Genomic DNA, 12540 nt, shown 5'->3' with positions numbered 1-12540 from the left:
GTTAGCCTCCAGTTGGCTAGCGCTTGTCACTGCGAAGCAAACGCGCAATAAGTTGAAGCAGAGAGATGCGAAGGCTCGGGTGAGCGATCGTGAGAACATCGTAATAAATGGCTTATTTATTTGAATGAGCAAAAGTACAAAAATATAAAGTCTTGCGTGTTAGACGGTGAGGTCTGCTAGGAAAATAGTCGTAATCTTAGCAAGGACAGAGCGCGGTGCACGGAGCAACAAATGGGAAGTGTGCGCGGCGACGAGGTTTGCTAGGAAGCTTGCTGAAGTCCCGCGTTCGCAGTCTTGACCAGACGCAAGGTAGGTGCAAGTGGGAGTTAGCGCGAGCTCGCCGCCTCCTATCGCCGGTACGGGTGGTAGCTACTGCCGCTGGAGAGCGCGTGGCCGCCTCTCTGGGGTCCAATGGCTCCGACGCCTGCTGGGCCGCCGACGACGTAGTCTGCTGCGGCGCCCGGCCCGGGGCCGCTCGCTGCTGTTCCTCCTCCGGGACTGCCAGCCGCCGCCAATAGTCCTGTCAAACGTACCATCCGCAAAACAATGTCAGATCGTCCTACTGCTGCCCAGCACTTCCGAGTGGAGCGTCCGCTTTGATCGCGCTCGCCTCAGCAGGTGCACTTTTATCGCCACGTCGCTGCCAAGCAGTGGGCCACCTCTTTCCTCATTTCATTTCAGAGAGTCAAAATCGAACTCGAACTTGTCTAGATGGACTACCTTTCGGAATAAAAGGCATCACTTGTTGGAAACTCTGGGACGATGAACATGAAGGAAGGAAGGGAGCGCAGACTTGGCAAGGGACACTAAACACTCGACTGTTTTTTTCTGAATATTTCCATTTAATTGTCGTCCTCACAATCATCTATACCATAGTGTATTTGTATAAGTTATATATATATATATACATATATATATAGATATATATATGTTTATATTTATGAATAGCCCAATTTGTATCTCGATATTTCTCTATATTTGTGTATCGTTATAGCGCAATCACTATAGTTACTTTTAATTGTATCAACTTATGATTAATGTATAGCTATAGGTATGTATATAATAATCGTAGCAGTGATAACGTAGAGTTATCTCGTAGATAGTGGTATATGTTAACACTAAAGTTTTTATTATTATTATTTTAGTAAACAATATTACCTTAAGTATCAGTAAATTAATAGTAAAGCTTCGTTTGTCGGGCAAGTCATTATGTCCCGTACATCATTCGACCACGATAGAATACCTCGTGGACTGGCTCAGTTCGTTATGTCCTATTACACGCTATATTTCTCGAAATATTGTAATATACGGCGCTCTCATAATCTTTTATGATTTTTTATTTATTACAAGTATGTTAAACGTATCTCAGTATCACTTGTGTCGTCGTCGTCATCGTCCTTGTTGTCGTCGTCCTCGCCATACTTTAAATTAGCCATTATAAATTGTTTGTCAACTAGCTTTCGCTCATTGATGCTGCTGTGTTTTATGATCGTTTACATGTTACTTCCTAACTGGTTTATAAATATTTGTTTGTTTATCAAAAACCCTCGACCACATTGACATTTTACTATGTTTTATCGATTAATAAAATCACACTTGCTTCACTTAATTGTTTCTAGTTTCGAATAAAAAGTAAAATCTCATAACTGCTTGAGGTGTAATTATAGCTAACGTTCTGTAGCCGTCGGTTGCAACAGCGGCAGCGGCGGCGGCGGCGGCAGCAGCAGCAGCAGCAGCAGCAGCGGTAGCGGCGGCAGCGGCGGCGGCGGCAGCAGCAGCAGCAGCAGCGCCATCAACAACGCAGTATTTGTAAAAAAAGTGATCGGCGCTATCGATAGCAACGGTCTTACCGAGATATCTCAAGATCAATCGATCGTACACTCGGACTTTGGTCTTTCTGCTCTCTGCTCTCTGCCAATGTAGCGTTATGTTATAACCTATTGGTTGTTAACTTGATTCTCGTTTGCCGCAATGCTATTCACGGTTGATTAACTACTAAGCGAAATGATTATGCGCTTAACCAGTCATTTGCTCATGGCCGTGTACATGACAATTATCGCAGTGATCTATTTGATATTTCCGAGGAAAGATTGGGTTGGATTGGGTTGGGTTGGGTTCGGGTTCGGGTTGGGAGTGACGGAGAGACGGCATCGATGGCCTTTGGGTGGGAGACTTCTTTGGACAGAGGCTAATCGAGAGGTAAAAAGATAAAGAGGTCCGAGAAGAAAAAGTCGAACGTAATGGCGTGTGTAAGCGCTGAGTCTTTGAGGTACAGCAAGTATTTTGAACTTTATCAGGGATTCTATTTAACCGTACTCGTAGACGTACTCTTTAAGCTATATCTTTACAGTACTTTAGACGCTCGCGCAACAGCTCGATTACTCGTCAATTTACTTTTTACTTGGTTACTTTTTACAATAAGAACTCACTATCTCCTTAACTATTTATCTTTAATTTAATGCAGTCGGTCGTTTCCTAACGTGTTTTCCTTAAATAACGAGATACTCCATTGATTTTACATGGATCTTAAAACGAGCGAATAGCATCGAGTTGGAAAAATTATACATTCATATATAGTTCCATAAACCCGACGATAAATAGCCTCTTTTCTTGTCTTTTTTCTCTTATGTTTGTTTGCCTGTTTTTTCCTAAGCTGATATCACGAGAACAAATCGATAAGCGAACTTACTTGTGCGAGCAGTTCGCTTATGCATAAAGGAATTTTTCGTGAAAATGTGGCCAGTGGCAGTAAGCTGTGAAATCAAGTCCGAAAATGAGAGCCAGAATAAGAGAAAGTTGAAACTGACGATGAAAAATGCAATTTACTGGCAATGTAGATTACAGTATGTTTGTCAGAAAGAAAAGCCAATTTTATTCTCAAAATCAAATGGTCTCTTAAAATTAAACGCATTTTCTCTGAAAGCTTATTGTAGTGACATTGTATATCGTAAAATGTTTCAAGCGCTGTATATTAAAATTATCATCATAACCACTTGTTTGTCATTATTAAGAATACGCACGGTTGGTCGTATAATGTAATGTGTATAGCAATTATATTAATAAAAATAACATTCAACTTGTTTTTCGGTTTACCAACTACATTAATAATAGTCATAATAATAATCGTAAATGAGAAGCGAGGCAACCCAAAATTTAATTAAAGAGTCCTAAAATTAAGCGGACAATGTGACAATGGTCATTTAATAAAGGAAGGCGGAAGGTGTGAGGTCGATAAATGTCCGATCGGGTCATATAACGTAGTATATAATATAGGCATACGTAAATATATCTGTGTTCATCTACATTATATATATATATATATATATATATATAGATGTATGTGTAAATGTATATATATACGAAAAGTGCGTACAAAGTTCTGCAACCTTCTCGGATTCGACACGCACATTGAACGACTGATAATCTATCAAATGAGAGCGAAAGAGCGCTTGTTCGAAGAAGCGACGACCAAAGCTCGACTTCCCGTAATTCTCTCCCACTGACTTTTCCGTTGCCTCGAAGCTATCTAGTTTTCAAAGCTACGGGAAGTCGAATGCGGCGTTGTTTATCTTTACATTACGTTTTGCATCACTTTTTTCGTTAAATATTACTTTAGTTTTTTACTTTGCTACACTTAATAACTTGAATTCTTCGTATAATTTACTCCCTTAGAAATTAGATACATACTGGATCGTGCGTTAATAAACTCGTTTGTACAGATTACGGACTTGATTATTACTTCAATACGTGACGCCTTAGAATAAGCGCTTAATTCTTAAGATTTTAGAAGAAACAAATTAACAAAAACTTATAGAAATATCATTATCATCATCACCATGGGCAACGCGCATATATATATATATATTTATTTATTTATATATATGTATATATATTATGTGTATATATAAAAGTGTATGTACTCGGAGAGGGAGCAGAAAAAAAAATTAGTAATCGTTAGACGTCTTCAACTGTATTAAAATTACATTACAAGTGAGGACAGCACGCCAGCATTATCATTAATTATTAAACGTTAATGTTAATCGTTAAGCATTAATATTTATCCTTTAATCATTAATCATTGCTAGAAAATAGCTTCGAATGGTTTCAAAGTAAAAATCTTAATCGTCGTGGTGGACGTGCAGCTACGTAGAATAGAGTAAGAACTTGATCTTTTACACGTGATATACTTTGACGCTGTAATGTAATCGCTTCTTTTAATTAGTCGCTAAAACCAGTCTTTGACAAAAGGGCCACTCTTAGCGATAATCTTTAATCTACGGAAAAGTTGGCATCAGATTTGCCGCTTGCGAAAACGAAAGTGATGGTTATTGCCGTCCCTCTCGCTCACAGACAGACAGACAGACAGACAGACAGACAGACAGACAAACACAAGCACGTGCACGGCTTCTCAACCGCATTCGCGCCTCTGCTCACACACCGCGACAGTCGCACCTGCTCTCATCCACTCGGCTCCCAAACGCACCACGCAAGCACACCCACCTGTGACCTAGCTAATTCTCAAGTACTCGCTCGATCAAACTGTCCTGCCCGCGTCTAGTCGCGCACGCGAATAGTGGCTCCCTGACGATAAATAATAAAATACTGGTGTCGCCTGAAACGTAATCAGTCCGACTTTATTAGATTTGATTGTTTATTTTGTTGTCGTTGCTGTGCAGAGTCGTCACAAAGTTACCTCTCCAGTTTAGATTTTGCACTATTAGTTGAGTTTGGCTGTGTAGTCGTTAGCCAATCACCGCGTATTTATTGATTCAACAATCGTAATAAGCCTCTATTTGATAACGTGAGTGTATAGAAAGCAACTATTTTAGCTACACATACGATATATACGAAGGACTTAAACCGAAAGCAGACGATTAGAAAAGTAGTTAACAACCCTGAGAGTAAGCCGACGTGAAAGCGGCTAAGCAGCAGTAATTAATCAACTATTAATCCCTTAATTATCCAAAGTAGCTTAATTATTCTTAATTATTCGCTCCCTAACGCTATCCACTCACAGTCGTCATACGAGCTTTTTTGACTAATTTACCTTTACTCCAAGTGCCATCCAAAAATACTAATTATATTTGCTTTTCCAAATATAAATATAGGTTCCTCTGTTTTAAACTTAATTTACGTTTTGTCTTAATCCTTGTCTTGACGTAACTCTACCAGGTCAATCATTATTAGTTTTATATAATATTAATTTTACTTTTTTTAAGTTGTATGCTTGTCTTTCCTTTTCTCACGACTAATTCAACTTCATTCGTGCCATTCGTATTATTTGTGCCTCAACATTGCTCAGCATTAAGTATAGATTTGAAACTGAAAGCGCCCGAGCACAATTATGTGCCCAAGGTATGCGCCACACCTTATCTATTTATTGAAAGTACTTATAAATCTGATAACTTTCCTTAAGCGACCATCACAATACAGGAAAAAATCCTTTTATTACGTTTTCTTTTAATCTCGAGCTCTACGTATTCGTATTTACTTACTTATTTACTTACTTACTGACTTTATAAATTAACTGATCAATTGATCTTGTTAGATATTTACAACTTTAATTAAGCAACAACTGGTGGATTTTTCAACCAAATATCACTTATCGTACCGCTGTTATCCGGCATTTTATCCAAACATTTACAATTTTTTCTTATCGTTATTATTAGTTGAGCCATTACTTAATCCTAATTATTAACTGAAGTATCCGAAATCTCATTTCAAACTTTAAAATTACATGCGAATTATCGAAAATAAACTATCAAAATCGAAGCACGTATGTGTACAGAAAATGTAAGAGTAAGTTTGTGCTGATATTTTCATTATTTATTCTGTAGATCTAAATTTTTTCATTCGCAAAGGCTAAAAGTTCGTAATTATCAGCATTCAAAATGTGTAAGGCACAAATAATCATTGGCGAAGTATCTTGTACAGCAGTAACAGCAATATTAATTTACAACAACAGACTGTCATAATAAGTAATAACCGCATTATCATGGCTACGGGCACTTTAGTTGACTTGGGAATAGTAGTTAATAAAAATAGTAGTAATCGTAAGAATTATATAGTAACAATGATCGTAATAAAATAGTCGTTTATAAAAAATGGTGTACAACTGCTTTTTACATCATCATGCCTAATCATTATTATTAATTACAAAACCACGGTAAAAATATACATGTATATTAATAGGTATTTATGTATATTCGTGTATATATATATATATAAATTAAAAAGATCAGCTCAACTCTTAAGCTTGAAGTGACAATTAAAAATGATTTACAGTTTACAACTCCAACATTTTACAATAAAAATTACGGACTTATCTGTGTTGTGCATAAAAAGGATCTTTCAATTACGTTTAATCACCGACAACTCAAATGAAACAGTTAAGAAAAATTCTAAAAATCCTTAAAAAAATTTGTAGGAGCATTAATAAAAAAAAAGAAAAAAAGAAAAAAAAACATGAAACAAGTACTCAAACGCAGCTTGTTTTCCAATAGTATTTTACAATAAAATAACAGTACACGTTAAAAAGTTTTCTAAAAAGGATCACGAAGGAGCAGCCCGTGTCCTGATGTCAAGTGAGATATACAAACATGCATACGCAGTTTTTCAAATTAGATCTACACATGTAAAGCTACTGTCATCAAATTTTGTTACTTTAACCGTTACTGATAAATTCGATCTATCTTATTGACTCGCAAAACCGCATCAATAATTTATTATGTCTTTCTGTTTATTAGCTCTTAACTACTAAAAGGTAGTAGATTCACATTGATTGTAAATTGGGTTGGTCGTTCCGATATATCGCGAGCCTGCCGCTTCAATTTAGATAGTCGACCTCTTCATTCTCGCATTCTGTCTTTCTTTCTCTTTCTTCCGTACATGCACACACGCAGCACATCCACGCAATCATCCTGATATTCCATTCTCGCGGAGTCACACTCGCGCTCACTCCCTCCCCACTTTTTGACATTTAAAATTAATTTCTTTGTATTAAACTCTTAATTCGTTTTTTCTATTGTAACTTACATCGCCTTTGAGAGATGCACGAGCGTTTGATAGACTGCCACTTAAAAGAGAAGGAAATACTTTAACAAAACTGCGTACTAAATTTAAAGTAATAATTAATCTTGAGCGCACTAAATATATAAAAAAATGACTGTGTTACAGACTATAACATGATTGAAAAAAAGGAGAGTTTGCAGTGCTCGTTTATCTCTCGGTAAAGCGTATGGGCCACAGTGGTGATCGCCACCGTCGTCGATTCTTTCTTAATGCTTTATCAATCGCTTGTCGCTCCTTCGCCTCGATCGTAGACCATAACACATAACATTTGCTGAAAGTTTGATTGTTAAAAAGAACACCTTTTGTTTTTTGTTGTTCTTTGTTTTCTTCACATTTTGTATATATACGTTTGTACTGGAAGGTCGCAGAAACAGTGTGCACGACAAATATATGTATATATGTATGTGTGTATGTGTGTATATATGTATGTATGTATGTATGTACGTATGTATGTATATATATAAGAGCATGATTAATTTTCTGCCTTCGGTGTCCCAGCGCCGAAGAGCTCTCGCTTGCACCATAGGTGGCCTATTGTCGTTTATTTTATCGACGTTATATCAACATGTTTACTTTAATTACTTAAAATTTCTCTTGGTTTTGTCAACGTCGTATCGACTCGACGATCTATAATGTAATTCGCATTCATTTAATTTTGGCAATTTGACGTTTCTATTGATTCCAATATCTTAAGATTAAGTGATGATCATAAGGCTTTCACTAATCTCTCGATAGCGACGAGCCTCTGGAAGCGATCTATCCGATGTTGTTTGTTAATTTTTAGAAAATCCTAGCATACTTTGGCGTCGATCGCGAGTAATAACATTTAACATTAATTTTTTTTTCATCGTACAAACAATTGACCTTCTTAAAACTTAGATATCTTACTTGGTAATTATTTTATATCACCCACATTGTTACGTTCTAGATCTAATAATTATACTTTCTTTGACACTTGATTGATAATTTGTCGCAATCGTAGCTCGATATTGTATAGTAGATAACATGTGTGCGATCGAGGCATAAGTTGGCTAGGATTACAGCAAGAAAAATTTGTTAAAATAATATAATTTACGTATGATAATAAAGAAATGTTTTGATTGATCGCTGTTAAGAGAGACGTTGACAAGAGTGGGCCGGTGTAGACAGAATGAGAGAAAGAGACAGACAGTACATATCGAAAGATGGTAGTTTAAATACGCGCGCGCGTTTGTGTGTGTGTGTGTGTGTGTGTGTGTGTGTGTATGTGCGCGTGCGTGCGCGCGCACGTGTAACAGGATAGTATATGGGTGTATGTGTGTTTTGTGAGACAATGAAGCCGAACGAGCTACTAGCTTACGAGAGCAGAGAAAGGCCGCAGGAGGAAGAGCCTTGGGCGCTTGTTAGATCCGTGGCGACGGATGGTAGGGTTGAAATTAAAACGGTCATGAGGTGGGCCACTCTTTGTTGAAATCAAAGGCTTGTTGGCCGGGCTTAGGAACGCTGGCGGCATACCCACCTTGGCTGCTTTCACCGCCTTGATAAGAGCGCTGAGGTGGATAGCTGGTGTCGGCATAGTTGCTGTATCCGGTGTATCCAGTGTAGTCAGGTGTTTTGGCGGAGCTGCTCGACGAACCGGGCGCTCCGGATCCACTTGTCTGCCTCGAATACATGTCGCCTGCAACGACCAAGTCATTCTCAATCGACGCTCGTATGTTGGGTCGCGACTATGCTGGACGCTGAGACTCACCGTAGCTTCCATAAGCCTGATTGGCTGCAGCTGGTTGAACGTTATAACTACTGCCCCACTGGTGCGGAGGCGGAGGTGGAATCTGCTGCTGCTGCGGTGGCCCCGGTGGGGCGGCCCAGCCTTGAGTGTTATACTGAGCACTGTAGCCGGCGTAGCCACCAGTTTGAGGACTGGTGCCCCAACCTTGATACTGTTGCATCATGTTCCCTGGCGGGCCCATTGGGCCACCCATCATCGGGCCTCCCATCTGCCCGTTGGGTCCCCCCATGGGTCCCATATTTCCAGCCATTCCCATTGGTGGTCCCTGCTGCGGTGGACCCCATTGTCCGGGATGACTGTCATTCATCTTATTTTGCGAGTCTCTTGGCTCAGCGCGTTTGATCTCAACCTGTAAGCACAGTTACACTCGTCAACGATCAAACGGACTCGTTAGCTCTGTCGATGCCTCAAATATTTATGTGGTTATTCGAGATATGAAATTAAAAAAAAAAAAGAAAAAAACAATAATAATTAAATAAATGAAAAAGGAAAAGAAATGATCAAAACTTCCACATCTATTACAAAATAAACATTAAGCTATCTTAGGCATAAAAAACAATATTGCTAATTAAAATTTTACTTGTAAATGATTAAATATGAGCTAATTTACATCTATTACAATGATTCTTATCATATAATAATAACCAAAACTAAAACTAAATGATGTACGTGCACACGTACATCAAAGTATGTGTACACGTACAACAATGAATTAGTGGAAAATCTTAAATCTACTACAATTTAGAGCTTAGGAATATTGTCTTACGTGATGTTTATAATTTAAATACAATTATCTGAATAATCGTCCCTCAACTTAACTTATATAGTGACTAAGTATCTTGAACTTCATAAATGTTTTTACAGCATCATAGCTTGTTTCTTATGTGTAAGTATAAATATAGTCTTTTCGTGCATGTATGCTGTACCTGTTTTCCATTCAAGTTGACAAAGTGCTCTGCAACACAGCGATCCACAGCATCTTCATCCTCGAAGCTGAGAAAGCCAAAGCCTACCATCCAAATGCGACATATTGTATATAAAAAAAACAGTCCGTCGAATATTGTTGGAGGCATATACACAAGATTCCTTTTATATCTTTTTCAAAATCAGAGACACCACCGCCATCGAAAAGTTCTCACGAGTATTCATTATTTCCTTTTGACAGTGACGCAGCGCTAAACTTATATTATTTTTTACTCAGTTTTTAAGACTAAGATTAATCATTGTCAATTCACAAGATACACAAATGTACATCTACAATATAACTTAGAGTATAGCCTGACTCTATGCCTTAAGCTACACTTAAAATTTAAATATGCGCATTATTATATTAATGGATGAAGTCCTTGGTAATCATGCTGAATTTATCAACTTTATATACTTAATTTTGCAATTGAGCTGTTCAATGACCCAAGCAAATCAAGAATTGGCTTAAAATATGCCAAGTGACTTGCTCAAAGAAACTTGCACAGGAAGTTTATAAATTCAAGCATGTTTTGTAAACAATAAAAAATAATAAAAAGTTGATGGGAAAAGCAACGAAACTTATAAGGAAAAAAATGAAACGTTTGTATAAGTGATTTTGAAGTAAAAATCAACGTTCTGTTGACTGATCGATGTATGTATATATAACTTTTCAAAATGACAAGTGTGCTCTTTTTCGTTGGAAAAAAAAGAAGAAAAGAAAGAAAAAAAGAAACAGATGCTCTGAAAGCAAACTGTTCTCACCTCTGGACTTTTTCTTTTCTTGGTCGTACATAATGACGACCTCCATAACTTTTCCAAAGCGCTGGAAGAATGATCTCAAGTCGGTCTCTGTGACGTTGCTGGGCAAACCTCCAAGAAAAACCTTGGGAAAGCCACCAGTTCGTTTGGGTTTCTGAAGCGTACGTGGGTTGCAGGGCTTTGGATCGATCTGCAGAAGGGAAAAATTGGGCATTAGTTAGTGCTAATAAGTTAATCAACTGCTCAAGACAAAAAGAGATAAACGACGCACCGTACGACCATCAAGCTGGTGAGGACCATTTTGGAGCACGAGGCCGACGTTGGAGGGATCACTGAAGGTAACGAAGCCGAATCCACGACTCCGACCAGACTCGCTGTTCTTCATGACTACGCAGTCGATGACCTCCCCATAGCGACTGAAGTAGCGCTGGAGGTTCTCCTGGGTGGTTTCCCAAGAGAGTCCACCGACGAACAATTTTCTAAACAATCAAGTGCAGCGGACCATTGAAATTAGTGGTTTCTCGACGCAAGCTGGTTCTCAGGAAGAACATGTTTCTGCTCGCGTTGCGAATGGTTCGATGCTCACATACACGACGGTAAAGTGAAACCGGTTCGCTCGTACATCGCGCGCTCGCCGCTATTTTTCGACCAAGATTCGGGCGTTGATTCGTCGGTAAATAGCGCGAATTCTCCGAGCGAGCGAGTGAGCGAGCGAGAAAGAGAGAGAAAGAGAATGAGAGTGAGTGAGAGAGAGCGAAAGAGAGAGACGGAGAAACAGAGCAAGAGCGGAAGAAGCAGAGAGAGAGTAAGAGAGTATCCGCGTCACGAAGCAAAGGAACGAAAGCCTAATTATTCCCATGAATTTATCTCCAAACGACGGTTGGCTAGCTGCTTCCTCGTGTTATGCATGTATTTACTCGAACTCGACAACAGCATCGTGGATGCTAGCCAGCAGCACCGGCACGTACCTGCTTTTTCGCCAGCGTGTCTGGGCACGCGTTGATGCGTCCGTTGGTTAAAGCGCAAAAAATGAGCGAGCGAGTATCAAGCGGCACAACATGTAGGCTTTATTTTTGCAAAGCGGTTTGGCCTGGCACGGGCACGGGCACGGGCACGAGGCCACGGACTCGCAGATGACTCGCTACACTCGCAGGTCGTGCAGAGCAAGGGAACGGTGGCCAGGGACCGAAGAATAAATGCCAAGATAGCTTGAACTTACCCCTTTTCATCGTCGTCCATTTCGTTCTTCACTCTCATAATATAACTGTCTGGTAAATGAGCCAGGCGAAGGCTGCTGCTGCTGCTGCTAGCTTCCTTTTGGAAGAGCACACTGCTGCTGCTGCTGCTGTTGCGGAATATGGCGTATAGCGCGCTCTCTGCGTGCGTGCAAGAGAAAGAGAGAGATAGAGAGAGAAAGATAGTTCGAGAGAGACGATGTCTTGGCGGACGAGGCTAATGGCTCCTGCCTCTCAGTGCCTGCACTGTAGCTTGTTGAGCTGGTTGAGCACTTGGCTGATGCTCGTTTGTGCTGCTGGCGGCCGTAGTCGCAACTCGCAGCGAGACGGTTGTGAACGCCGCCGCCGCCGCCAGTAAGCGCTGTCGGCGCCAGCGCGGCCTCGCTTCGTCTCGCTTCCTCCTCCGGTGCTCGGCATGCCCGGCCGACAAAGCACCAATGACCGGGCTGTTCACTATAAACGATAATGGTGGCGAATGGCGTTGCGCGTCACTTCCGACTCCTCGATAACTAAACAGTTTGTGCGGCCGCCGTCGCAGAGTGACTTGCCGAGCTGCACCGTATCCGACTGAGCACGAACTTTTCCGAGTCGAGACGCCACCACTCCGGGCTCTCGTAGGACTGCCACCGCGCTAGTCAAGTATTAGTATTATGCTATCGTTATGTATTGACTGTATCGATCAGCACGTGATAAATACAGCTAGGCGATCGAAGCAATGGTGCGACCTTCATATTTTGCAAT

The 12540-nt window shown here is 40.0% G+C and overlaps 1 protein-coding gene across 3 annotated transcripts; it reads right to left on the bottom strand.

Moving 5' to 3' along the window:
* Nucleotides 1–190: 190 nt before the first annotated feature.
* Nucleotides 191–12351, bottom strand: LOC131671418 (heterogeneous nuclear ribonucleoprotein 27C-like). Of its 3 annotated transcripts, none has more exons than XM_058947807.1 (7): nucleotides 11784–12351; nucleotides 10836–11043; nucleotides 10568–10754; nucleotides 9766–9848; nucleotides 8801–9188; nucleotides 8570–8728; nucleotides 191–520 (listed from the first exon to the last, which is right to left on the bottom strand). In XM_058947807.1, the coding sequence occupies exons 1-7, from the start codon at nucleotides 11819–11821 to the stop codon at nucleotides 348–350; spliced, it is 1236 nt and encodes a 411-aa protein (XP_058803790.1). In that variant the 5' UTR covers nucleotides 11822–12351; the 3' UTR covers nucleotides 191–347. The 3 variants fall into 3 exon arrangements, 2 of the variants coding, with proteins under 2 accessions (XP_058803790.1, XP_058803791.1); XR_009302541.1 differs by lacking the exon at nucleotides 191–520 and adding an exon at nucleotides 843–1675 and having other exon boundaries at nucleotides 1851–8728; nucleotides 11784–12344; XM_058947808.1 differs by lacking the exon at nucleotides 191–520 and adding an exon at nucleotides 843–1675 and having other exon boundaries at nucleotides 11784–12346.
* Between the last annotated feature and the right edge of the window lie 189 nt (nucleotides 12352–12540).

This window comes from Phymastichus coffea, unplaced genomic scaffold (assembly GCF_024137745.1).
Source record: "Phymastichus coffea isolate CEN01 unplaced genomic scaffold, Cenicafe_Pcof_1.1 PCOF00125, whole genome shotgun sequence".
NCBI lineage: Eukaryota > Metazoa > Arthropoda > Insecta > Hymenoptera > Eulophidae > Phymastichus > Phymastichus coffea.
Note: the sequence above shows the minus strand (reverse complement) of the source record. Positions and strands in the feature narration are given on the sequence as shown.

What these genes read in the sequence shown, in the direction of transcription:
- LOC131671418 (XM_058947807.1), bottom strand. Translation starts at nt 11,821, where the DNA reads ATGAGAGTGAAGAACGAAATGGACGACGATGAAAAGGG. An exon ending in AGAAAAGAAAAAGTCCAGAG is followed by an intron (nt 9,849 to 10,567) that starts GTGAGAACAGTT and finishes TTTGGATGGTAG; the next exon opens with GCTTTGGCTTTCTCAGCTTC. An exon ending in TCAGGCTTATGGAAGCTACG is followed by an intron (nt 8,729 to 8,800) that starts GTGAGTCTCAGC and finishes TGGTCGTTGCAG; the next exon opens with GCGACATGTATTCGAGGCAG.